This window comes from Diplotaxodon limnothrissa, linkage group LG16 (genome assembly GCF_057381915.1).
Source record: "Diplotaxodon limnothrissa isolate DT_005_m linkage group LG16, D_limnothrissa_male_GT1.1, whole genome shotgun sequence".
Lineage (NCBI taxonomy): Eukaryota > Metazoa > Chordata > Actinopteri > Cichliformes > Cichlidae > Diplotaxodon > Diplotaxodon limnothrissa.
In genome coordinates, this window is record NC_140611.1 from 40,261,966 (window position 1) to 40,288,237 (window position 26,272).

At 48.1% G+C, this 26,272-nt stretch overlaps 1 protein-coding gene across 1 annotated transcript; it reads left to right on the top strand.

Moving 5' to 3' along the window:
* The first annotated feature begins 1,956 nt into the window (after positions 1–1,956).
* On the top strand, positions 1,957–22,840 carry LOC146616717 (bone morphogenetic protein receptor type-2-like). Its single transcript, XM_085373901.1, has 19 exons — positions 1,957–2,154; positions 3,573–3,693; positions 7,788–7,979; positions 8,074–8,274; positions 9,740–9,844; positions 10,661–10,752; positions 12,557–12,790; positions 14,097–14,211; positions 14,881–15,041; positions 15,131–15,278; positions 15,373–15,509; positions 15,648–15,784; positions 15,919–16,111; positions 16,198–16,288; positions 16,387–16,466; positions 16,547–16,648; positions 16,733–16,936; positions 17,077–18,112; positions 18,447–22,840. Exons 2-19 carry the CDS (start codon positions 3,636–3,638, stop codon positions 18,758–18,760), a joined length of 3,600 nt encoding a protein of 1,199 aa, XP_085230027.1. The 5' UTR covers positions 1,957–2,154; positions 3,573–3,635; the 3' UTR covers positions 18,761–22,840.
* Positions 22,841–26,272: the final 3,432 nt, after the last annotated feature.

Consider the following 26,272-nt stretch of genomic DNA (forward strand, 5'->3'; position numbering starts at 1 on the left):
TCTCTGCAAATTACCACTCCCTCCTTTCCTCTCAGGTGTGTCAAATTAGTAAAAACGGGAAAAGGGCGGAGTCTCTCCAGGACAAATTGACAGATGCAACCAAAACATGCAGTATAAAAAATAAATAAGCACACTTCACATTAAAACACAGCAAAGCAAAACAACATCTGTCCTTCCCTGGATGACAAGAACATGGCATATCATGTGTTCTGTTCTTGTGTTTGGGAGTGCTTCAGGTCTGGAGCCAGTCTCCTTCTTTCTTCTACTTTGTATTACTGTCTGAATTACCACTGAAGTAAAGTCCTACAATTTACTTGTGTGTTATTCTGTGTCAGTGAGAATCTGGATAAGACTTGATGGTCCAGACCAGCTCGGCCTCTCAGTGCAGTTGGACTCTCCTTACTACCTTGGTGGCCTTTTCTATTACAGCTCAGTAATAATGTGGTAATAGTGCAGTGATAAAGTGGAAACAAGGAGGTAATAATTTGGACAACAGCATGGTATTATCGTTACATAAATAATGTCCTAGTAAAACGACAGCTGGGTAATATTACATTCATATAACCAAGTAATAATAGACCAGAAACTGTAGTAATAATGTAGGATCAAGTGTGTCCATATGAGGAAAAACCAATGATCAACAGTATAGAAATGTATTAATAACAATATAAAACCTAGTGGCAATAAAATGTTGACATCTGTGCATTAGAAGGGCTACACACTAACTTTTAGTGTGTGACTGACGCCTGTTATGACATTAAACCTTATGTTCCTCCATCCTTCTTTATGTCCTACAGTTTAAACCTGGGGGCAGAAGAACACCTTTGTATTTGCTAATGTTCATAAATCAAATACAGGTGTGTTTGATTTATGAACCTTTGCTAAGGGTCTGCTCTGTGACGTCGCTCTTTCTCACTTTGTTTACTTTTTTACATTATTTGTATTTTTTTTTATTGATGTTTATTTTGTCAACAACAATATTTCTGATGTCTACAGAAACAAAACAGATGTTAAACCAGGACAAACAAGCAGAGCAGGGACGAGCAGAGGGAACTGGATCAGGAGCAGAAGTTCAGGAAACACCTGCAGGTCTCACCTTGATCCTCGGTCTGTAATAACCTGAGCAGCCGGCAGGGGGCAGCAGTAGCTCAGAAGCTGCCGGTGTTGGTGGATGCTCATCTGCAGACTGAAGTTACAGCAGCGGACCAGCAGTGGGCGCACTAACCTCAGATCAGATGGTGGGGGAAACAGGAAGTGCAGAACTGGTTTATTTTGAAGGGTACGAACGGTTATCTTGAGGCTAGGTTCAGTTTTTCCTCAGGGTGTGAAACCTCCCTGAGAACCAGACAGGTCTTATTTTCAGAGCACATCAATGCCTCATCAACGGGTTCAAAGAAGTGGATTAAGAGTCAGTCAGACATTTGTTGAACAATTTCAGTAACTTCCTGTTGTGTTTTTGTAACAGTTTCACTGTATTAGAGACACACATGGGTAGCAAATAAAAAAATAAATACATGACAAAGAAAAGATAATTTAAAACATATTCCACAGTGTCACACATTTACATAGAGGCTAGAACACCAGCAGCTCCATAACTGTGCAGGGTCAGTCAGAGATGCAGTTATACTGTTTCTGGAGTGCTTTACCCTACACACATACAACGGTGCATGTTAGCTCCTTTCATTTTATTTATTTATTTTAAATAAATAAAATTTCTGCTGATTTTCAGTCAAATTTTAAAGGTTTTCTGATTTAGTGGAGGTTAGACTGAAAATAGAGGTCGTATTTATTTCATATAAGTATAAGCATGAAGCAGAGTTTGAATCTGATGATTATATCTGTTAAATTTAGTTAGTGTTAATGTCAGACCACCTGGTTTGTACTGGGAGATGTCGGTGCTTTTATTTTGAAGGCTGTGACCGGATGTTTCGGGTGTGTGTTTTAGTTTGACAGTCTGGTTGAGGCCGCAGGAAAACTGAGCGCAGCTTCGTCTCTGCGGATTTTCGCCTTCTGCGGCACAAACTGCGGCTGCACCCGGACAGACACCCGAGATCACAGTCCGAACCGGACCGAGCCGAACAGAGCCGAGCCGGGACCGAACACACACAGACGGCCTCGTCTCCTCCCGCAGAGCCGAGCCAGCCTCCGTCACCGGTAAGAACCGTTTTATCTGACCGACCGCTGTGTATGTGCGTGTGTGTGTGTGTGTGCGTAAGAGAGAGAGCGTGTGTGTGCGCGCGCCACTCCCCTCCAGTCTCAGCTGTAAAAGCGCCGTTAAACGTACCTGCGGACAAACATACAGGTGATGTACAGCGGCGGCCACGTGACCTCTGTATGACGTGATGGTATATATGCCGTGTGTGACCTTCATGATGCGTGTATAACGCACCTGTCATGACCTGCCACACACACACGCACACACACAGCTCAGTGTGTGGTTGACTGTGAGCTGATGCAGATGTTACAGATGTGTGTGTGTGTGTGCGTGTGTGTGTGTGTGTGTGTGTGCACTGTGGAACATCTCCTGCAGGTTTTTGTATGAATGATAAAGCTGCTGCACACACTCATGTGCCACTTCATTAGGTACACCTGGCTCGCTGTAGGGCGGAGCCTTTCTCCTGCAGAGCTGCTCTAATTCTGTGGCTCAGATTCAGGAAGCTGTTGGAAATGTTGTGACATCATCACACAGCTGTTGCTCCCAGATGACATCTCCCACTCCACCACCTGAGATCTGTGACCGTGAGGTGAACCAGTTTAACCCCACAGTGTCACAGCAGCAGCCTGGTGGAGCCGTGCTGCCATGTTTACTCCAAACTGTCAGTCTGAAAGCGTTTGACCTCTGACCTCAGCAGGACATGTCTGCTGCTCTGTGATTGGCTGATTAGATATTTGTGTTAATGAGCTGGTGTACCTAATGAAGAGGCAGATGAGTGTACATGTGAAATTATGAATAAAGTTTTTTACAGAACAATAAAAAGATATTAACGGACTGTTTAAGTGAACACGGACACCAGAGACTGTGATGATGTCCTGGAGGTGTGCGTGTGCGTGTGTGCGCGCGTGTGTGTGTCTGTGTGTGTGTGTGTGTGTGTGCGCGTGTATGTGTGTGTGCGTGTATGTGTGCGTGCGTGTGTGCGTGTGTGTGTGTGTGCGTGTATGTGTGTGTGCGTGTGTGTGTGTGTGCGTGTGTGTGCGTGTGTGTGTCTGTGCGTGTGTGTCTGTGCGCGTGTATGTGTGTGTGCGTGTATGTGTGCGTGCGTGTGTGCGTGTCTGTGTGTGTGTGCGTGTATGTGTGTGTGTGCGTGTATGTGTGTGTGCGTGTGTGTCTGTGTGTGTGTGTGTCTGTGCGTGTGTGTCTGTGCGTGTGTGTCTGTGCGCGTGTGTGTCTGTGTGTGTGTGTCTGTGTGTGTGTGTCTGTGTGTGTCTCTGTGCAACTCTCACAACCAATCAGCTGTCAGAGCTGCAGGATGGTGCTGCTGTCGGAGCGAGCTGGAGGAGAGAGGTGGAGTGTGTGATGGATGAGTGTGCGTCTCGTCTGCCGAGAACAAACCGAGCTCCTGTCTGTGTTTCAGCGGGGGAGGGGTGCAGCGAGCCCAGGATCAGTGATGCCCGTCGCCCTGTGAGGTGGATCCAACATGGCGTCCCCGGCGCTGAAGGTGTGCCTGTGTGTGCTGCTGCTGCCTGCTGTCACCGGTCAGTATCATACACATCATCGTTTAGGCTGGGGGGGAGGGGGGGGCAGCTGTGGGTCTCCTGTTTCTGAACTTCTCTGTCAGCATTACATCATTCTGACGTTTCAATCAGGACAGCAGAGGAAGTGAGATTTTAAACGCTGTGACATCATCACCTCACTTCCTGTAGCTGCCTGATGACGGTGGACGACCTCAGCTGTGCTTGATGATGTCAGCAGGGAGGGGTCAGCAGATATGGCGTTATTTTTGTGCCGCTATTCTGAGCGCACGTAAAAAAATTTCAGGTGCAAGTGTTGCATTTTAGGAGAAATTAATTTTGAGCGAAGAAAAGCTGAATTTGAGAGAACAAAAATCATTCCTGCGTGCAAAAACTGTGTTTCAGTGTTTGCTGTTATCCTCACACACAGAACAGCCCCTCGCGCTCAGTTTGTGTATTTGCGCTCGCTCGCAATGTGTTGCTCGCGCTCTCAACATTTCTGAGAGAGGAGAAGAGGAAGCAAAGACAGAATAACTTCAGCTTTGTGTCTTTTTCATTGTAGCTGAAGTCCGGGACTAATCGCTTTGCTTTTCCTCTCAACACGGATGTGTTGTAATTGGTCCAGCCCAGAGTTGATCATGATTGGCTAATCCACCGGCTAATCCACCACCTTTCATTGTTTATACCGTTACAAAGACAAACAAACATAAAAATGAAAAATCATCAGTCCAGTCCAGCTATGCGGTCAGCTGGTGGGTAACAGGCATCTCCCAAATGGACCAAATGCATTCTGGGATATTGCATTTCGTCATTTCGAGCTGATTGGAGACCAAAACAGACAATCAGATTTTTTTCTGCAACCAAGTCTGTGATTGGCTGGTTTTGTGGCACAAATATAACGGTGTAGAGAAAGAGTTGAACGCGCACGGGCAGAAATGTTGAGAGCGCGAGCGACACATTGCGAGTGAGCGCAAATACAAAACCTGAGCGAGAGGGGCTGGTGGTGTGTGTGTGTGTGTGTGTGCGCGTGTGGATAATAGCAAACACTGAAATACAGTTTGAATTTTGTTCACTCAAATTCAGCTTTTCTTCGCTCAAAATAAATTTCTCCTCAGAATGCAACACGTGCGCTCAGAATAGCGGCACAAACATAACGCCATGAGCAGCTGGATATGATAATAATGACAATAATAATAATGGTTATTGTCAGTGAGACAAAAACATTTGATAAAAGTCAGTGAGAGTAAATAAGGATTCGTGATGAACATTTAGGGCGGGACTGAGCTGAAGCTGATGATGCTACAAACACACAGTGATGATGTCACACATCTGCTGTCCAGATGTCCTCCGAGAGGGTGGAGGCTGCTGAGCAGGCTGCCCGTGTGCCGTTGAGCAGCGAGCGTGCCCGACTGTGTGGGTGTGATTCCTGTGCAGCTCTCGGGGGGTGTGGCCTCTGATGGCTCTTTAACCAGAGGTGGTGTGTTTGAAGACAATCTTGATGGAGACTCCGCCCCTCCTGTAGTCAGTAACCATCTCCTTGGTTTTACTGCAGTGTCAGGTTGGAGCAGAGCCCCTCCCTGACAGGTCAGGTCTATAAGCTTAGTCCAACCACAGGTGGAGTGGATTGGGTGGAGTCATGTGTATAAGGACAGGAGAGGACTGAGTGTGAGGGTGGAGGAGCAGCGGGTGGAGCCTGGGTACGTTGTTCTCAGTAACACACACATGAACGGTGTGTCTGACCTACTCAGTGATCTGTGATAGCACAGGGTTCCTCACTGATCTCAGATCAGGTACAATTATTTACTGACCTCATTTTATAACCAAAGGGTCAAAGTTCAGCTTAACTGTGAAAGCGTGCATGTTTCTCAGTTTGTGGACCGAGACCGAAGACGTGAGTGAAGGACGGCGTGAGTGACAGACGAGTGACTGTGATGCTCCACACAGAGTTCACTGTCGGCCTTCAACAGCTGATGGCGAGCTGTTGTCGCCCCGCCGGGCAGGAAGCATCCACACAGGCTCAGTGATGCAGGAAAGCAGTGTGTGTGGCCTTGAAGCCGCCCTGTTGTGTGTTCACATTCCTGCATTCTCACTTCATGACTGTTCATCCACAGACACACACACATATACACACACACACAGACACACACACGCTGTCGTCAGGCAGTCTGAGCGTGCTCTGTGTTTGTGCTGCAATGTGGTTGATAAGGCTACACACACACACAGACTCACACACACACACCTTCCTCCGGCTGTGAGTGTGTTCGGTGCAGACTAAACACAGCGCTGTGCTGGCTCCACTCCGCCCGGGTGGAGACGGCAGACTCCGCTCAGGAATGCAGCTCCTCATTCACATGTAAACCAAAATAACACACACACACACACGCACGCACACACACACGCACGCACGCACGCACGCACGCACGCACGCACGCACGCACGCACGCACGCACACGCACTCAGATCCTGCTCTCGCTGTGTGCAAACGTTTGACTTTGTTCTTGAACACAGAAACATCCAGATGTGCATCCAGGCGATTCTCTGTTGTCGTTGTTCAAAAGACGCGTGGGCTGAGCAGCCGCTGCTGTTGCCACGGCAACCCGAGACACGAGCTGTCTTATGAAGCATGACAAAAGAAACAGTTAAAAGTTTTATTTCTGGGCTTAAGTTTGATGTAAAAATACAGACACACAACATCTGGAAATGACAACAGTCCAGCTGTGTGAGCGCGTTAATCCATCACCCTGGAAACACCTGCGTCCAATCAGAAAGAGCCAGAAGCTCAGGTTTCAGGTACACAGGTGTGTTTGTGTGACCAGGCTTTGCTCAGCGGCCCGGCGAGCGTTGTGACATCAGCAGGAACTCTGCCGTACCTCCAGCAGTTCTCTGATGTCACGGCGAGCGGCCCAGGACGGCGTCCCCGCTGCTGCTGTCACACCTCCTGTAGCAAACAGTGATGATACCTGTAGCAGAGACATCAGTGTGAGTGCTGCTGTCCTCTGATGTCCTCTGATGTCCTCTGATGTCGTCTGTCTCTGCACTTCATACGAGGGCTTTGTGGTCTGTCATGTTTGTTGCTATGACGACTCAGTTTCCCTCTGGGGTTAGTAAAGTGTCCGTGATTCAGAGTCCAGCCCAGATGATGATGATGCCTGCGGCTGCTGCACTCTCACATTACACCAGGTCCTAATCATTAATCAGACTGATATTAAAAACAAAGCGACGTGCTTCGTGTCTCAGTGATGACTCGATCCCCGAGACCGCCGTCACCCTGCGCGACCCCCGACTGATGACCTGACGACGATGAGGCGGACAGCGGGGGCTGACCTCGGTGTTTATGGACGAGATTTTTCTCGCCCGTGTTCTTGTTGAGCCTCGGGCTTCTTCAGCTGTAGCTTTGACAGCACGAGCGAGCAAACATCACCGTTTAAATATCAAACTTTGCTGGTTTTCAGATTCTCGCTTCCTTCCAGCGTTCCTCGGTTGCTGCGGCGTCTGAAGCTGCGCGTGGGCTGATGGGATGCGTGTAGACGAGCTGCTGGGACATCACATTAATGGTTTTTGTTGTAAAGGCGGCTGAGCGGCCCGAGGCGAGAACGCCGCTCCGACGTTCCCGCTGCGCTCTCGGAGCGCCACACTGCATGTTAATTTGTTGCTGTCAGAGTTTTCCTTCAGGCTGACGTGGACGCCAATCACAGAGATCCGTGTAATGATGTCACTGAGCCCAACCTCCAACCACAAACAACCCGAGACAAACAAGAACAAAGATCGTTTCTGACCTCCGTCACTGCTCGCCGCTCGCTCTGAGGCGACAATGATGGAGGACAGTAACTGTCAGAAGTGTTTATGTGAGGCTTCGCTGCAGCTTCACGGCCTCACAGCTCGATCTCTGTGAAGGCTGAGGTCAGAGGTCAGTCTAGCTGTGGACGCGTCACACAGTGCGGGGACAAGAACACTTCCTGTTCCTCTGTGACTCTGACCATCAGTTCCAAACTAAACTTCCTGTTTTGTTCAGTCAGACCTGAAACGGGTCAAAGGTCACTGAGCTCAGACAGAGAGCAGGGTTTGACCCTCTTTAATATACAGTCTGTTAGCTGACAGGTGAGTCTCTGTGTTTTCAGGTCTGCAGTCCAGTGATGCTGAGGACAGACTGTGTGCTTTCACCAGTAACCCCCAGGGGGTGGAGCCTCTTCCTGCCAATGAGCAGCCAGGAGTGGTGCTGGAAAACGGCACGATCCGCTGCAGCCACGGCTCCCGCTGCTATGGATTGTGGGAAAAAAAAGCAGATGGAGAAATGCACCTGCTGACCCAAGGTGAGCTCATCGGGGTTTGTTACTCCCTGACCTTTGACCTCTGTTGCGTTCTTCTACTGTATCTGGTTACAGTTTGGCCTCGGTTTGCTTTCAGGCTGTTGGACTCACCTGCACGAGTGTCAAGCCGACCGCTGTATCCTGGTAACAGAGAAGCCGTCCTCCACGCAGAAAGGCAGCTATCGCTTCTGCTGCTGCAGCCACGACCTCTGCAATGCCAACTACACAGAGGCCCCGCCCACTGCCGACACACCCGCTCTGAAACCAATGAGGACGGACGGCCAGGCGGAACAGACAGGTGAGAAGCACTGACACCAATCAGTGGTCCCCGCTCCATAATAACTCATCATGTGACCCAGCAGTGTAACCGTTAGCAACGCCTCCACTGAGCAGCAGCAAGAAGAGACAAAAGATAAAGCTTCTATTTATTCTATTTCACTATGACGCTGCTGTTTGTTGGAGGCTAACTTCCTGTTAGCCATCATTAGCATCATCATTAGCACCAAACGCCCTGTGAGACAGAGCACACGCCGTTCTGTTTTAGAAAACACTTTCCTCGCTCTGCTTCGTTCACCAGGACGTGTCGAGGAACAGCAGCTGTATGTAAAACTTAGAGATGGACCGATCCCATATACAGTATCGGTCCCGACCTAAATTACTGGATATCGGGAGAAATTAAAAATGTAACCCGATCCATCCATCCACTGATTTACTCAGGAACAAATTCAACACTGAAAAAAGACAAACAGTTATCTGAGTGACTTCGATAACTAGCCAAAGACCGCGGGGGGGTTGAAAGCGATGTGCCGGGAGTTCGCTGTTCTCGCCGGCTCAGATAATTTACACATTCTCGCCTGAAAATATGTTAAAAGTTTGATTTTTCAACCCAGAAAGATTAATAACTGTAATATTAAAACTAAGTAGCTGCCGCCATTGTTGGAAACTGGAATTGGCTGGGCCGCGCTATGAATTCTGGGATATGGTTTTTCAATTTTGTTTTCCGGGTGGAAAATTGGGAGAAATTCAGGAGAATGGCTCCGGGAGATTTTCGGGAGGTACACTGAAATTCTGGATCTTTCCTGGAAAAATCAAGAGGGTTCATGTATGCATACAGCTGCTGGTCATGATGGTTTGGATATGTGGTGAGAGGAAACATGCAGATGAAGTTCTGAACTGTTTCTGAGAGACAAATAACACCAGGATCCTTTCTGTGTAGCTGACAGCTGGTAGCTGTGCAGGGGCGGGTCTCGATTTTCTGTCCCAGCTTTGATCCTGATGAAGACGAGTGTCATGAAAACGTGTTTGCATTTATTTGCACTGCTTTAAACTCTGGATGTCTATGTCAGATATCCAAATGTATGATATCGGTATCGGACATAAAAAGTGGTCTGGTGCCATCTCTGGTGAAAATGTCTGCAGTTCCCAAACACTGGATCCAAGTTTAGACGGTCTGAGTGAAAGTTGAACTTGAGTGACGCCTCAAGGTGTGTTTTATGGTAAGGTAGACCCTACAGTAACACACTTAATGATTTAATGAGCCACAGCTTTCTGTCCTCTTGGTTGCTGGTGCGGTGGACGAGCGTCACTGACAGCTGGTCTGAGGTCTGATCTGTATGAGCCCCTCAGTCTGACCTGCAGACCGGTCCCTCTTTGTCAAACTGACCTCAGAGCGCAGGTTACACAGAGTAGCGCAGGTCCTCACAAAGACAGAAGTACAAACATGTGTGTCGCACTGATGTGATGATGACATCATAACCCCTCAGATCACCGGCTGAAGCCAGAGGTGACGGTGCTCATCGCCCTGGTAACCATCGCCATAGCAGCCATCCTCATTGTGGCGCTGTTCCTGGGATACCGCATAATAAAACGTACGTACGCACACACACACACACGTATATACACACCTACACACACACACGTATATACACATCTACACACACACACGTGTATACACATCTACACACACACACACACGTATATACACATCTACACACACACACACGTATATACACACCTACACACACACATGCACACAGTTTAGTGTTTTGTGAAGAAACAAATGAGGAAGTCATGTGATGAGTTTTTCAGATTAAAGCAGGATCGATGGATCTGCATGAAAACGTTAGCGGAGCTGCTCACAGGCTCACAGCTGGATCTGACCTGAAACACACTGAAGGAAGAGACCATGTGACACGACGTTTCTCAGCAAACCTCACACAGTGAGGGTCAGACACTCTGAGAGGTCCGAACTTAAGTTCTTACGACATGTGGAGGGAATTTTCCAGCTGGGCGGAGGTTTGTCGTCTCGGAGTAATCTTTAGAGCACAATAGCCTGAACATCCTGTGCTCTTTTTAAACAGTCGCTGTAAACAGGAAGTGCCTTCTGAGCGATCAGCTGATTTGTTTTAGTGTGTGGAGGTCTGAAGTCCTCGGGAGGTGGCGCTGGCTCACAACTGTGGTTTTTGTAATCAAAGGAAACTCGCCCATCTGACGACCTCCGACATTACACGTGAAATTAGTCGCGTGATATGAGCTGCAGTGACATCTGTGCTTTGATTTTGACACTAATTATAACAAATACATAAAAATCAATGTTAACTCACTTCTGACCTGGCTGCTGTCCGGCAGCCATGTTGGTCCTCGCCAGACTGAGGTCATGTGATCAGCTGTGTGTGTTTGTGCAGGGAAGCAGAAACACAGTCTGTCTGCTGTGGATGTGATGGAGGCGGCGAACGCAGAGTCCTCCATCGACCTCGACAACCTGAAACTGCTGGAGGTACACACACACACACACACACACACACACACACACACACAGACACACACACACCCTGCAGCAGCTGCACAGGTTTATTTGGATAATACTGGTCAGTCGGTGAACAACAGCAGCAAGACAACGCCATCACAAACTGACCATCCTGTAACTAGGGCTGCTCAATTAATCAAATTTTAATCTCGATTACGATCTGGGCTTTCAACGATCATTAAAAATGACTGAGCCGATTATTAGCCCCTCCCTCGTGCTTTACTCTCGCGCTGCTCCGTGTGGCAAATCGAGCGCACCTCTCTGCATTTCGAACACTCGTCACAACAATAACAGGACCCGAGGGAAGCTCGGAAAGCTAAGCAGAAGTTATATGGAGAGGAGAGTGACTGCCGTTGGTTGAAAAGAGAGGTAAAAAAAACTTCAGTGGTGTGGAAACATTATGGGTTCAGTCAGACGTGGATCAAGTAGACACAGTGTGTAAACTTTGCTACGGTGTCGTAGCTGCACCAGAGCAACACTGCAAAGTTCACTAAACATAGATGTTTACATTTTTCATTTGTTTCTTATATTGCAAACATTTGCACTGTTATCAGTATTTGCACTATTTTATATTATTTTTTAAAGTCATTATTCAACACATTGTAATTGTTAACCCTTTAAAGCCGGTCAGAGCAGCACGCTCCGTTTTGCGTAACTATTTTTAAATCCCTGTAGAACCGGAACCGTGTAAGCTAGCACAATAATTTGTTTTGCATATGAAACCGGAGGAGTTGTACTTACATCTTATGCCATCAGCTTGTCCTCGGTCACGGTTTCCTTCCACATGAAGTTTTGCAAAAATTGCATAAAAAGCGCTTGCAGGAACAAAAACATAATATTCCAGAAACAGGCTTTGCTGATCCGATCAGCTGTTCGTAACACTTCCCACATTGAACAAGACGTCAACGCGAACCATCACATGTACGTCATTTCCTGCCCGAAACCGGAAGTGATGTCATTTTTGCGGAAAATGCAGTTTTTTACTTGTAGGCCTTAAAAGCCTATACTGGTGTTTTTATAAGTCATGTTTGACTCTATACTTTTCTGAATAGTTGCTGGGATGCTTAGAACTCGAATTGCACTGCTGGAAATAGTTTATTTTGATGCACCTGCTGTTTTCTTTGCAAATTTGCATCATAGGATTGTTTTTTCGTTTTTCCTGCAGTGTATATAAAAATTGCTGTATCTCCAAAATAAAACTATGAAGACACTCAAAATAAATTTCCTGTTGTAAACTATTTTTTGCAACTTTATTGTATTTAAAGTTTTGAGGGACAAACCTCTTAAATTTCTCCAAGTAGAAATATATGTAAAAAAAACCAAAAACGATTTTCAATTTGTTTTTTGTAGTTTATTGCACTTTTTTGCAATTAATGTAGTTACTATGGACTTAATGCATACATATTATTAAAATATGGGCTATAACAGTTGTATAGCAACTTGAAATGCTCCCATAAATGGCACTACAGCATGTAAAAAAATAATATAAGCTCTGGCGGACTTGGTTCTATGGGTCTTAAAGGGTTAAATAAATATCGTCAAATAATCGAGATCTCAATTTCAGTGAAAATAATCGTGATTATCATTTTTGCCATAATCGAGCAGCCCTACCTGTAACCTCTGACCCCTTTGTTGCACTGTTCCTTTAAGGGAAGAGGCGGGGCCATTAAAAACAGACCAATCATAATGATACAAAGGTTAGAGGTTCAACCTCAGATTGATCCCTGAGGAACGCCACAGCTCACTTTCCTGTTTCTATCCTCTGTCCTGGCAGCTGATTGGTCGAGGCCGTTACGGCGCAGTGTTTCGCGGTTCTCTTAACGAGCGCTGCGTGGCTGCCAAACTCTTCGGCTCAGCTAACCGACAGAACTACGTCAACGAGCGCTCCATCTACTGCGTGCCGCTGCTGCAGCAGCACGACAACATCGCCCGCTTCCTGACCGCGAACGAGAGGACGACGGCAGACGGACGCCCTGAGTTTCTGATCATCATGGAGTACTACCCACACGTGAGTTCATCACAGCAGGTCTGAAGCTCGGTCACGGCGGGTCCCCGTGGACCCACCGGAGGACTGAGAGAGCCCAGTCCTCCGGTGGTGGTCAGGGGAGCAGATCTGGCCCAAAGCAGGCATGACAGGCCGAGCCCACTCAGAGTGAGTCTGACTGCTGAGGCTCAGCCATTGGTCAGATGACCTGGCTGAGCCTCAGGTGTGTTTGGACCACGTCTGACTGCGCCTGCTGTCTGAGCTCTCCTGACCCGCCACGTTCATGCCTCTAGCGCCCCCTCGGGGCAAACCTCACACATTCAGCTTGTCTACTGTCACCCTGTGGTGTAATGGGGTCTGCAGCCTGTGGGGGCGCCAGCAGCGCCTTCACACAGTCTCACAGTGCAGCTGTCAGCCTTCACCTCTGCTCTCCATTAGTCTGTTATTGTGCTGGAAGACGGCGCCTTCACACCCTCTTCCTGTCTGGAGCCTCTGATCTCACACACACACACACACACACACAGATCAGCTTCCAAACCTCCGTCAGTCTTCAGATTGATTTCTTCCCTTCCAGGCGGCCACGAGCAGACTTTACTGTTTCGTCTCTTGAACCTGAAACACGCTTCAGATGACCTCACATCATTTTTACAATCTGCACCTTTCTGACATCATCAGGGCTCAGAAAGTTTCCCAACATGTGAAAACATGTTCAGACTCTTGTTATCAGTCTGTCTCACACACAAACAGACACACACAGATGCAGTGATGTCTGGTCTGGTGGGTTTCTGCATTCCTCTGCAGCCCTCAGACAGTAATTACTTGTTTAAGTGTCTGCGCTCACACACACACACACACACACACACACACACACACGGTTCATCTTAAGGCTGAACATCAACCATGAAGTCGCCACTTTAACTTTCATCGTATCCAGTTACAGAGTGAATATATGGAGCTGCCAAGATCAACAAATAAATAAGTAAGAAATGGATATTAAAAATAAACGGTACCAACACAGAGCAGCTATGTGAACGCTGCTCCAACAGAGGTCGATTATCGTGTTAATAACTTTACCTCCTCACTACGTACGACTCTGGATACTGTAGCTCCGGTGAAAACTAAGGCCTCAAATCAGCCAACGAGCCAGCGTTTAACGTTAACTAGTAATGACTTCATGAACTTCTGGTCATGTGTGCGAAGGCAGCAAATGCTTTTGGCAGTGTAGTGTACAACACGCACCATTCATGCTGCAGGAACTTCCTGTAGTGTCAAAAAGATCAGACAAAGCTGCATTTAAGGGTCAAACTGTGTGTGTGTGTGTGTGTTGCAGGGCTGCCTGTCTCACTACCTGTCTCTCCACACTGTGGACTGGCTGACCTGCTGCAGGATGACTCACGGCGTGACCAGAGGCCTCGCCTTCCTGCACACTGAGCTGCACCGAGGAGGTAAGACGACCTCGTGTCGCTCGTGCAGAGTCATCCTTGTTTCTTCATCGCAGGCTTTGATCACACAGACAGGAAGAAACGGTGCCGCTCTCAGGGTCTATTTTCAGCAGCGGATTGGTCCGTGTGAGGAGCATCTGGAAACAGGTGCTGTGTCTCCCCCTGCTGGCTGGAACAGACCCAGTCTGCTGCTTTAGTTTGTTTGTTTAGAGAACAAATGACATAAATGGAATACTGGAATAATAAATATCTAAATATTGGGATGAATGGTGCTGATTTTGAGGTTGGAGGATTATTTCTCTGACAGCAGAGGCTCGGGTGGATAACGGCCAGCTGTTTATGAACGTAATATATGTCGTTGTCACATGAAAAGAAAGGATGATGTTTCTGATGAAATTATTTTTCTCTTTAACAGTAAAAACATTAAAAGGCTCAGTTTGTCATTCTTTCATGTTTCCATCGCTGAACGTGTGTCGGAGGAAACAGAACGCCTTCTTGGCTTCATCGGCAGCTTCATGACGTGAATGCCGTCATCGTCCGGCTGCGTTGCTGTGAAACGTCTGCACGTTGCTGTCTTTGTTTCTTCCTGTTTGTGCTTTTCTTTCCTGCTGATATGTTTGTTTACCTGGTCGATTGTAAACAACAACAAACACGTGTACCCGACTGTCTCAGACCAGCACAAACCGGCCGTCGCCCACAGAGACCTGACCAGCAGGAACGTCCTGGTCCGGGCCGATCTGTCCTGCGTCCTCGCCGACTTCGGCCTGTCCATGAGACTGACGGGACCCCGGCCCTGTCGCCCCGGAGACGACGACACCATGGCCATATCTGAGGTCAAAGTTCATAAATGTTCGCTCTGATCTGATGTGCAGGTGAGGAATGAGCAGAGGGCGGAGCTGATGGATGGTGTGTTTGTGTGCAGGTGGGGACAGTGCGCTACATGTCTCCGGAGGTTCTGGGCGGAGCTCTAAACCTCAGAGACTGCGAGTCGGCGCTGAAGCAGGTGGACGTCTACGCTCTGGGTCTGCTGTACTGGGAGAGCTTCAGGAGGTGCTCCGACCTGTTCCCAGGTACGCAGCGCGCTCACCTGCACACCGTCTGCTTACACACAGTAAAGTAGCACCACCTCAGCTGACAGCGTGTTTGTGTTCACTGCTCGCTCAGGGGAAGCGGTGCCAGAGTACCAGCTGGCGTTCCAGGCCGAGCTCGGGAATCATCCGAGCTTCGAGGACATGCAGAGCCTGGTGGTCAGAGAGAAACACAGACCCAGGTTCCCCGAGGCCTGGAAGGAGAACAGCCTGGTCCGTCTTTCAGTTTGATGTGGTCAGATTGCTCCACAGCCTGAACCTTTGAAGTTAGACAAAGGTTCAAAGGGTAATTCCCAAAAGTATTTTGGATGTAGAGTAATCCCAGCGTGTCTCTCACTCTGTGTACTTTAGTTACTGCGCTCGCTGAAGGACACGATGGAGGACTGCTGGGATCAGGACGCTGAGGCTCGGCTCACCGCTCAGTGTGCAGAGGAGAGGCTCTATGAACTCACACTGCTGAGTACACACACTGCAGCACACAACCACAGGTACACACAGTACCACAGGTACACACAGTACCACGAGTACACACGATACCTGTGGTACTGTGTCACAGTAAATGCACAGTGTAAAACTGAGAGACAGGAAGTCTGGATTTCATGCCTTCCTGTCTGTCACTCAGGAATCTGTCTCATGGCCGGTGGCCTCCTCACGGTGGCTCCGCCTCCCCCTTCATTGAGGATCTTCATGTGGGCGTGGTCAGAAATCTCCAGGGAGATGACCACCAGGCATCATTCATCAAGACGACTGTGAATGGGGCAGAAGGCGGCGAGAAGAACAGGAACTCCATCAACTACGAACGGCAGCAGGCGCAGGTAGGAGCTCGGCCGCCATTAAAGCACACCTGAACGAACCGTTACCGTGGACGCGTCTCATCGCTATGTGTCCGTCTGTCCGTCAGGCTCGGCTGTCCACAGACAGCAGCGTGTCCACCACCACCATCCTGACCCCGCCCACCTTACTCTGCACCATCTCTGAAAATCAGCACACAGGTAACAAACAGCCACGCCCCCGACATGAACCCAAACACCTCATTAAAGCAGCGAGCACAGCTGTGACCTCACATGTTTCTGCTCCCGCCGTCCTCCAGGTGGCGCCGTGCCCAGTGTCCCAGTCTGCCTGCATCTCACAGAAGAAGACCTGGAGGCCACAAAGCTCGACCCCAGAGAGGTTTTAACCTTGAAGTCTTTCTTCAGTTTCAGTGGCCTCCATCCCGACACACTAACATCTGCCAACATCTGTGTCTGCAGGTCGATAAGAACCTGAGGGAGAGTTCTGATGAAAACCTGATGGAGCACTCACAGAAGCAGTTTGGCTCCGAATCACAACCCACCGACGTGCTGCACCATCAGGTACACACAGCTGAGGGCCTGTACAGCGCGTGGCTGCCGATGAATGAACGTATCAGACGCTCATGCTTGTTGCTTTTGTTCCAGGTGAACAGCTCACCATCCACCTCTCATAGTGGCCTGCGGGCTGTTAGAGGTGTAGATAGCCCTCCTTCCTCCATCCACCCACTCCCCAAACAGCAGAATCTGCCTCAGAGGCCCACCAGTCTCCATCTGCTGCCCAAAGTCAAGGAGAGCGGCTTCACCTCGTCACGGCTGAAGCTGGGGAAGTTCAAGTCCAACCACCGACAGGTAGGGCTTAGATGTGACCGGGTTCTCCAGCTGATCCTCAGACAGCTTCGCCGTGACTCGACTCGGTGTTTCACCAGCTGAGCTGAAGCTGTATCAGGCGGGCCAACTGTGTCACTAATCCAAAATGCTTCATGTTCCAGGTGGAAACAGGTGTTGCCAAGATGAACACAGTGATGGTTGCTATGGCTGCAGAACCACACCTGGTAACCACGGTTACTAACAGCACAAACGTGAGAAGCAGTGCTGCAGCTGGAAGAGAGGTCCAGCCTATCACAACGGCCGGCAGCAGTCACAGCGCAGGCGTCCCCACCCTGGTGACGAACGGTGTGATAGGCGGAGGTCGAACCAATCCGGCGGGGCCGCAGACGGAGGACGAGGAGGGGACCATGGATGGAGGGGTGAGGGGAGGAGAAGACAGCCGTTTGAATCTCCTCAACTTCAGTCCTGATGAACATGAACCTCTGCTGAGCAGAGAGCAGCTTCCTGCTGAGAGCGAAGCCCCTCCTCCTGCTCATCATCGTCACAGCCGCGCTGGAAGCATCTTATCGGGCCGAGGCTCGAACTCCAACAACAACAACAACCGGCTAGCCCTGGCTTCATCAGCTGACCCTCCCCCAACTTCTGACCTGGAGCAGAAGGTTCAACTTTCTGCTCCTTCTGGTCTCCTTTCATCCAGCAAAGCCCTCTCACTGCAGGCCCCTCCCACCACCCACAGTCAAAGCGAAGGTGTGGATACAGGTCTGTGTTTCCAGGAAGACTCTGAAACCACGTCGACCCCCAGATGTGCCCAAAACTCAAAAGGTCACCCAGTGCGTTGTGTCACCGCTGCTTTGCCCCGAGGCTGCAAAGATTCTGACTTAACAAAAGCTTCAGTAAGCCAGGCCTCACCAGGACCCGACGCCCCAACAGAAGCATTAATCCTCCTTCAGAAACCTTCATCACCAGGAACTCCAGGAGCTTCGTCTCCAGAGGAGCAAACCCTCGAAGCTTTGGGATCTGAAGTTTCAGACACCACAGCTCCTGCAGAAGCTTCAGGTCCACAACTTGCAGGTCTCCAAAGTTCAGCTTTAGAGCCACAGACAGCAGGTCTGATGCGATCCCAGGTGGGACAGACCAAAGCCAGGAGACCTGAGCGGCCCTGTTCCCTGGACCTGTCCTCTCCCTGCACCTCCTCAGGTGAGTCATGTTTGTTCTTGAACTTTTAAACAAACTTATAAGCTGCAGGTTCCAGTTTTTCAAAACTGGCTCGAGCTGGACAGTCTGTAGCTGATTACACCGTGTACCACGACGTAACCAGGTCATCAGAGACAAACTGATTACAGTGATCTGTCTCTAAAACTCAGTACAGTACAGCCGTCATTATCAGCGTGTCAGGGCTCAGTCAGATCAGTCGAAGGCTTGAACTCCAGGTTTTCTGTGAGGGATCTGCAGCATGGGTGACCTCTGCAGCTCCACAAAGATGCAAAAACAGTGCAAACTCCTCACATCTGTAACACTTTCTTCTCCTCAGATGATGCTTTGGTGGTGGATAACGGCAGTCTGAGCGCCTCAGGGGAGAAAATCAAGCGTCGGGTCAAGACTCCATACACCCTGAAAAAATGGCGTCCGGCCTCCTGGGTGGTTTCCACAGATACGGCTCTTGACCCGGACTTCGAGTTTGACGCCAGTAGCAGCCAGAACCAGTTCTCATCCGGTGTTTGTAGAGCAGGAAGTGTCGGCATGCCTAAATTAAACCAGTCCAAATCCAGCATTGCGGTCTTTTTGGTTGGAGGCGGCGCCACGGCGACCACCACCTCTGAGCCCGACGGGATGACCTGCTTCTAAAGTGATCCGAAGTTTGCTTTTCTTTAAGATCTCATTAATTTTCTTGCTCTTTGTCTTCCTCTTCTTTTGTTGTGGATAAACGAGTCGGTAGCTGATACCTGTGTGGCCCCCGCAGCTCCAAACCAGAACCAAACCCTGCAGAGCCGACTCGGAGCTGGATGCAAAATCCGTCCCTCAGCAGGAACTTTTCATCAAATGACAGAATTTAAATTTCTAGTATGTGTTTGTTCATGGACAGGACCTGTCCTGTGATCAGCTGACCTCTGACACGTTTCCTAGATCAGGTTACCTGTGACGACCAAACAGTGGTGGTGTTGGTGATGAGGCCAAATGATTCTTCTGTGGCTGGTGGGTGTAGTCAGCTGTTTGTAGGGGGTGGGCTTGATCTACAGGAATCTCCGTTGGATATTGAAGGAATTCCTTTCCGGAATACTTTCAGGCTTCGAAGGACTAGTTGTAGCTGCGAGCCTAGAGATCTCATTTGGTGTCCAAATGAAAGAAGCTTCCAGCTCCACAGACTCACTCCCGGCTCAAAAATCTGAGTGTACCTACAGTCTGTCGCCTCTTTATCTCTGCAGGTGTGTCACTGACCCTGTCGTAGGACTGAAGTGTCTCCAGCTGTGACTGCCAGTGTGGGTGGAGGTCTTCCCTCATGTTTCCTGTTGTGAGTAGGATGTGGCCGGCTGCTGAAGGGCATGGCCGAGAGCTCGTCGTAGGTCTGAGTGAGACATTCCCTTTGAGTTCTTTAGGCTTGTTTTCCTGCTGTGTCCTGTCCCACAGAGGGATCTGAATGCACTCAGCATCATCTTCTTTCACTTATAAGCGTTTGTGCTGCTGCTGCAGGACGTTGAACAGGACTAGCAGTGACTGTTTGGGTCTGACGTGGATCAGGGGTCGTCCCCTCTGAGAGCTCGATGCTGGCTGAGGCCTGAACCCAGCACAGACTTAAGAACTTCCCTGTTTTGGTAGAAAGGTTCATGCACCTCTGGGCTGGTAGTGCAGGTAGTCTGAATGACCAGAGGTGATGTTATCAAAACAGCAGTCATATCTTTATGCACTTTAACAATGAAATTTATTTAGGGACAGACCTTATAAAGGATACCTGGTGCAATTTTAGCAGTAACATTGACGTATGTAGGACGTCGTGTCGGTGTTGGCGTGACTTTGTGCAGTAGTGGTGTGATCTGAAGAGGCGTTTCTGCTTGAAACAGTCAATCTAGCTATGCAGCTGCTCACGATGCCTCCTGTTGACGGTCTGTTTGGTTCAATGTGCAACAGATCGACAACCTTACTGTTGGACAACCTTTATTCTTTTTTATCCGCACTTTGTTTTACCGAAGAGTCTCGACTGCCTTCAGAGGTCTGCTGCAGTCAGCGCTGGAGAAAAGACGAGCCAGCGTCCCGTGGACTTTATTAAACCACGTGACCCGCGAACGTGACCTGCGAAACCTCGGCCATGTACGACCTTCTCAGGTAACAACACTGACGTCAGCAGGAACACCTGTTTGCTTTGTAAAATGATGAGCAGGAGATGAAACGAGGAGAAGAAGAGGACAGCAGCCATCAGACTGTACAGCTCAGACTTTGTTCCTGCTCATCACAACACGTTAGGTCTCATTTCCTGTTCCACCTCCAAGTAAACGCTTCCATCCTTTCAGTTTCAGACCAAAGGTGTAGCTGCTTCGAGCTGGGTGGAGGTCCGTGTGTAGGCTGTTTACACGTCACTCTTTCCTTTTGACTGTTCCAGAAAAACCAAATGTGCTCACATGTTTTACACACTAAAACATCTCTGTGCTTCTCAAAGAACATATATGCTAACAAACACTACTGCTACATCGTTACAGCAAGTAAATAAGCTCCGCCCATCAAAGACGTGGGTTTGTCACACCTATCGGTCCTTGGGCGCAGCTCATCATTGAGCACTGAGCACGTATGTTCTGCTGATTTCCATTTGATGTGTGCTCCTCGCAGAGTTCATGTAAACGTGGGCTCTGGAGTTTTACAGAAACAGGAAGGAAACAGAACTCTGCTTTCTTTGTCTTTATTTTTATTTGACTTTGCTTTGTGTTTCAGTTTTTTATACCAAACTGACTCTTTGCTCCTGTTTCTCCGAATGTTTCGATTTTTTATAAATGCACGTGTAACCTTTTACATTTATATGTGTTTATGTGACACTTCTCCTTTAAATGTGCACTTACTACAGGAAGTTATTCACATTTAGCACATTTCAAACTAACAATATTACAGCATCAGTGCAGTCAGCTGAAATATGATCATACTGTTAACTTTTATTGATGCCTTTCAAAATGATCTGTTTTGTTATGTCTGTGTTTTATACCGTTTGTACTGTTTTTAGATGCTGATGTGTGTATATTGTGTGGGTCATATCATGCAGCCTGACCGAGTGGAGGACTAGATGTAGATCTCTCACACTTACTGACTGAACCTGATTAACAAATGTGAAAGCAGCTTTCTGGAGCCGGTTTTAACCAACAGATAAATAATTAGTGATCATTTCCAGAGAACAAAGGCCATTAACTCGCTCAGACTTACTCTCTCCAGCCTCGATTAAAGAGCAAACCTTCAGAAAACACGCTCTATCAGCTTGAAGAAGAAGGTTTTTTTTCGGTCCAGAAAACCACGTCGGTCTCTGTGGTGTTACCGCCACCTCTGTGTGACGTAGCATTGGCTGAACAGCGCCTCCTGTGCCCACACGTGGTAATTACAGGTTTCCAGACAACATGAACCAGCAACAAGCACCTCAGATGTGTTTCAGTAGAATAAAACTGGTTTGTGTATACGGACTTTGGCTTAAAGCTAGCCAACAAGAAAAAGGCTGCCTGCGATTTTAATTTACAGTTATGAAGCTCCCGCTGCATTTCTGTGCGGCGCACAAACGTCTCGATCGAGCGTTTCCTCTCGTGATGTTTGCCAGCTGAGCGATAGCCTCACGGGTAAAATGATTTTTGATGCTGTGACTTCTGTTTGTAACTCTGACTCGCAGCGTCTGAGTGGTGATGTCATGGTTTCTGAGAACAACGGAGATGTTAGCATAGCGCTGAGCTCCATCGTTACCACAGACAGTATAACAGACGGAAGTGATGTTGCCCGCTGATGTCTGAAGCCTCTAGATCAGCGTGTGACATTTTGAAACCAATGTCCCACGCTGTATCAGTCCCGCCCTAAGAAAAGGGGCGGGACTGATACTGCTCACTCATTGGCTAACAATTTCTGAGCAAAAGTTTAAAAAAATGAATAACTTATAATATGAACTTAAATTTTTATTCGGTTTGACATGAAACAATTGATGGAGCTCAAACTCGTTAGGGAAGTATTTACCGAGGTGACAGACGTCTACAGGACAGGAAGTCTTGTTGCACCCACAGCTGTTGCCCCCTGGTGGCCTTTAAAATGAGTGCAGGTTTAAGGCATTTCTGCTTTGGCAGCAGTTTTCAGTTGTGTCCATCTGTTATACTGCCTGTGAGAGTTAGTATGAGATGTAAACCTTACATTTAGATCTGGTCTTGTTACTGAAGCACCTGCAGAAACAACTGAAGCTGTGGACTGCTGGACGTTCTCCGTTCTCGTGGCGTTTAGCTCGTGGCTAGTGCTGATGCTGAGAATGTGGCGCTGTGCCGCCGCTGAGGTTCCCTTTAAAGTCTTTTACTGTAGCTCATGTAGTCCTCATAATGCTCCGAGATTAAGCTCTCCACCTGTACAAACACATTTAGATGAACATATTCAGCACATTTAGCCTGCTGCATGATGGATCACATGACTGAAGTTCTGTCATTGGTTAGTTTGAACGTTCTGTGCTCCCGTGGTGGAGGAGTGGATGATTTAACCTGATAACCATCTGTGTGTATGATAGCTTCCAGTACTGTAAATACTCTGTGTACGTTCATATGGGACCAACTACCACAGTGTATACTGTATACATGCTCACAGCACCTCCCACACAGCATGCTGTACAAAGCTGCAGATTAAAGCTGCTGCTTCATGCTTCCATCCCCACATGTTGTATCTCCATGTAGACATAAAGTATCGCACGCTTCACTTCATCATGAAATAAAGAGCAGAGGATCCATGTGTGCACAAGTTTCATTTATTATGTGTACTTCCTGTGAGCAGGTGTTCATTAGCAGGTGACTGAAGTGTGAGAAACTGCATGATTGTGACTTACAAACATTTGTTTCTGTGCGTCTGCATTTCTCTAAGCGGGTTTTATGGAGTGACACCTGCAGACCAGAAGAGTTATCATTTGATATTTATAACATTTAATATCTGAGCGTTATGTAAACCTGAGAAAAATAAGAAAATACTGATGGCTTTTATTTGGTGGAGCTGGACATTTTATACAGACTGAAGTGGAGAGTGTGTCCTCAGTTATAAGGTACGGATTTTAAAAGATCTTCAAACAGAGTTTGGAGTAAAATAAAGTAAACATAAAGGAATAGAAAGAAACTTCCACACAAACTTTACTGTATAAACAGCTTTTATGTGTCATGTTTTATAGTTTCATTGCATGTTTAGGGTGAACAGAACACACATTACTTGATTTAGATTGTATTCTTTACTGGAAACCAATAAAAGCCTTTTTAATTGTCCTATTTTTAAGTTGCTCTCAACACCGTGTTTAGATTTTGAGCGTGGGAGGGGAATCTTAAATATGGCATTTTCTACTGGAGTTTGGCGGGAGTTACGTGACAATAGCGCAACGCAGTGGTGTAATGTCAGTATTGCAGAAGACCGGCTGTTGGCACCAGAAGGAAAGCGAAGCATGTTTTTGTTGTGGGCGGAGGGAGCCAGCTCGTATCAGTGGGCGGAGCTTGTCAGTCTGCAGACTAGTGATGTGCGATACCACTGATTCCCTTTCTGATCTGATACCAAGTAATATTGGTGGTATCGGCGATACTGATCCGATACTTTGTACAAAAACTTATTTTTTTTAACTGTATCTTTTATTGTATCTCAAATTATAGCATCATAATGATTACAGGACACCAGATTACTTGTTCTTATCGCTGAATAATGCAGAGTTCATCATATAGTAATAAAAAAACAGAAGTTGTGCCTATTTGAACACCTTGCCTGCCCGCAGCACTAAAGCACTCCGCGAGAGACGTCTGGCTCACCCTAGCAGCATCTGTCCCGCTCCTCCTCTTCAGTTCGCCTCAACATACCACACAAAGATCACTACTCTCCTCAGTGACAACAATACCTATGAAGCCTTAAAACGAGACCCCACAAGCAACTACAAAAAGAAAGTTATAGCTTGCCTTCAGGACCTTGAAAGAGACAAAAATCATTGACCGCCTCACATATCATATCACTTTATCCAGGGGATGCCATACCCTGCATTTATGGACTTCCTAAGATCCACAAGGAAGGGGTCCCACTCAGACCCATTGTCAGGAGCATAAACTCAGCCACTTACAACATCTCGAAACACCTTGCTACCATCCTGCACCTCTTGTGGGGAACATCCCACACCACATCGAGAACTCCACCGACAACGTCCAGAAACTTACCCTGGATCCAGATGAAACCATGGTGTCCTTTGATGTAGTCTCCCTCTTCACTTGCATACCCACCACGGAGGGAATGGAGACCGTCAGCAAACAACTACAAGAAGACAGCTCGCATTAGCATAGCACTGTTAGCATGTTAGCTGTCCAACAGGAGTGAGACAAACATTAAATCACAAACATGACGATATTTAATACAAGAAATCATGATTAGATCTAAACAGCAGATATATATATTTAAATCAAACAGATAGCTTATTAAATGCTTCTTTTTACCTTTTAATCAAAGGTCCACACCTGAACCTGTGCTCAGGTGTTCCTCTAAAGCAGGGCTCTCAAGCTGTGGGCCACTGCTGGCACTACGGTGGCCCTGAGAGGCCAAACAGACTGCAACTTAAAAAAAACATCAGCAATAAGAAAAACACTGCAAAAGTACACAAAACACAATGGAAATAGGAAAAAACACAAGTGTTTCTGGGGAGACAATAACCCGACGGACCCATTGCAGGAACCCAAAACACGGTAGGCGTGTTTTATCATGATTCATATCATACTGATGACGGATCTTTAGGCTAATAGTCAGGCTAACACTATTACCTCTCATCTTTTCTTTCCTCACAAAACAGATAGATCCCCCACTTCTTTCAATTCTTACTATATTTTGGTTCCTGTAACTGGTCCGTCGGGTTATTGTCTCCCCAGAAACACTTGTGTTTTTTCCTATTTCCGTTGTGTTTTGTGTGCTTTTGCAGCGTTTTTCCTACTGCTGGTGTTTTCTTAAGTTGGCGCCGTATGGCACTGTCGTCTCATTGGACGGCCACTTTAGTGTTCAAGTAGTACAAACAAAACAAAACAAGTAAACACCCTGTTACGTTTCGGTGTTGTCGGTGTGTTGCTTTTGGCGTGACTGTTATGTGTTTCCTGTTTTACTTTGAAAGTCTGTGTTATCTTAGTGTTTTCAGTTTACGTTTTGCCCTGTCTCGTCAGTTCTAATTTGCCCCAGCTGTGTTTCCCTCCTGTTGTCCATTTTCCTGATTGCTCCCTCTATGTATTTAAACCCTGTGTTTCAGTGTGTCATGGTCGCGATCTCCCCCCGTTGTAAATAGTTTGACGTCTTGTGTTTGGTGTTTTGTTATAAATAAATAGTCTGTTGTAAATACTTTCGTTATGGGATATGTTTGTTTTGGGATTTTGGTGGAGAGCCTTCGTGGTTTTATTTTCCTTATCTTTATTTTTCTACGTTGCACCCCGGTTGCCTAGGCCGGGGTGTAACATATGGGGGCTCGTCCAATCGCTGAGGGGTCCGAGGACCGCTTCAGCCGTCCGCCGTCGCTGGGGGGTCCGAGGGAGGGACCGCTTCAGCCGTCTGTCTTCGCTGGAGGGTCCGGGATCGCTGGAGGGTCCGAAGGAGGGACAGCTTCGGCCTTCTGTCTTCGCTGGAGGGTCCGAGGACCGCTTCAGCCTCCGTCTGTCTTCGCTGGAGGGCCCGGGGACCACTCCAGCCTTCATCCGCCTTCGCTGGAGGATCCGAGGGACCGCTCCAGCCTTCATCCGTCTTCGCTGGAGGGTCCGAGGGACCGCTCCAGCCTTCGTCGTCTGCTGGAGGGTCAGTGGGACCGCTCCAGCCTCCATCAGTTTCATCTGCCTCCGCTGGAGGATCCGAGGGACCGCCTCAGCCTTCGTCGTCTGCTGGAGGATCCGAGGGACCGCCTCAGCCTTCGTCGTCTGCTTGAGGGTCCGTGGGACCGCTCCAGCCTTCATCCGCCTTCGCTGGAGGATCCGAGGGACCGCTCCAGCCTTCTGCAGCTGGTGGGCTGCGTGTCCGTGTGTGCAGCTGGTGGGCTGCGTGTCCGTGTGTGCAGCTGGTGGGCTGCGTGTCCGTGTGTGCAGCTGGTGGGCTGCGTGTCCGTGTGTGCAGCTGGTGGGCTGCGTGTCCATGTGTGCAGCTAGTGAGCTGCTCGTCTGCCTTCGCTGGAGGGTCCGT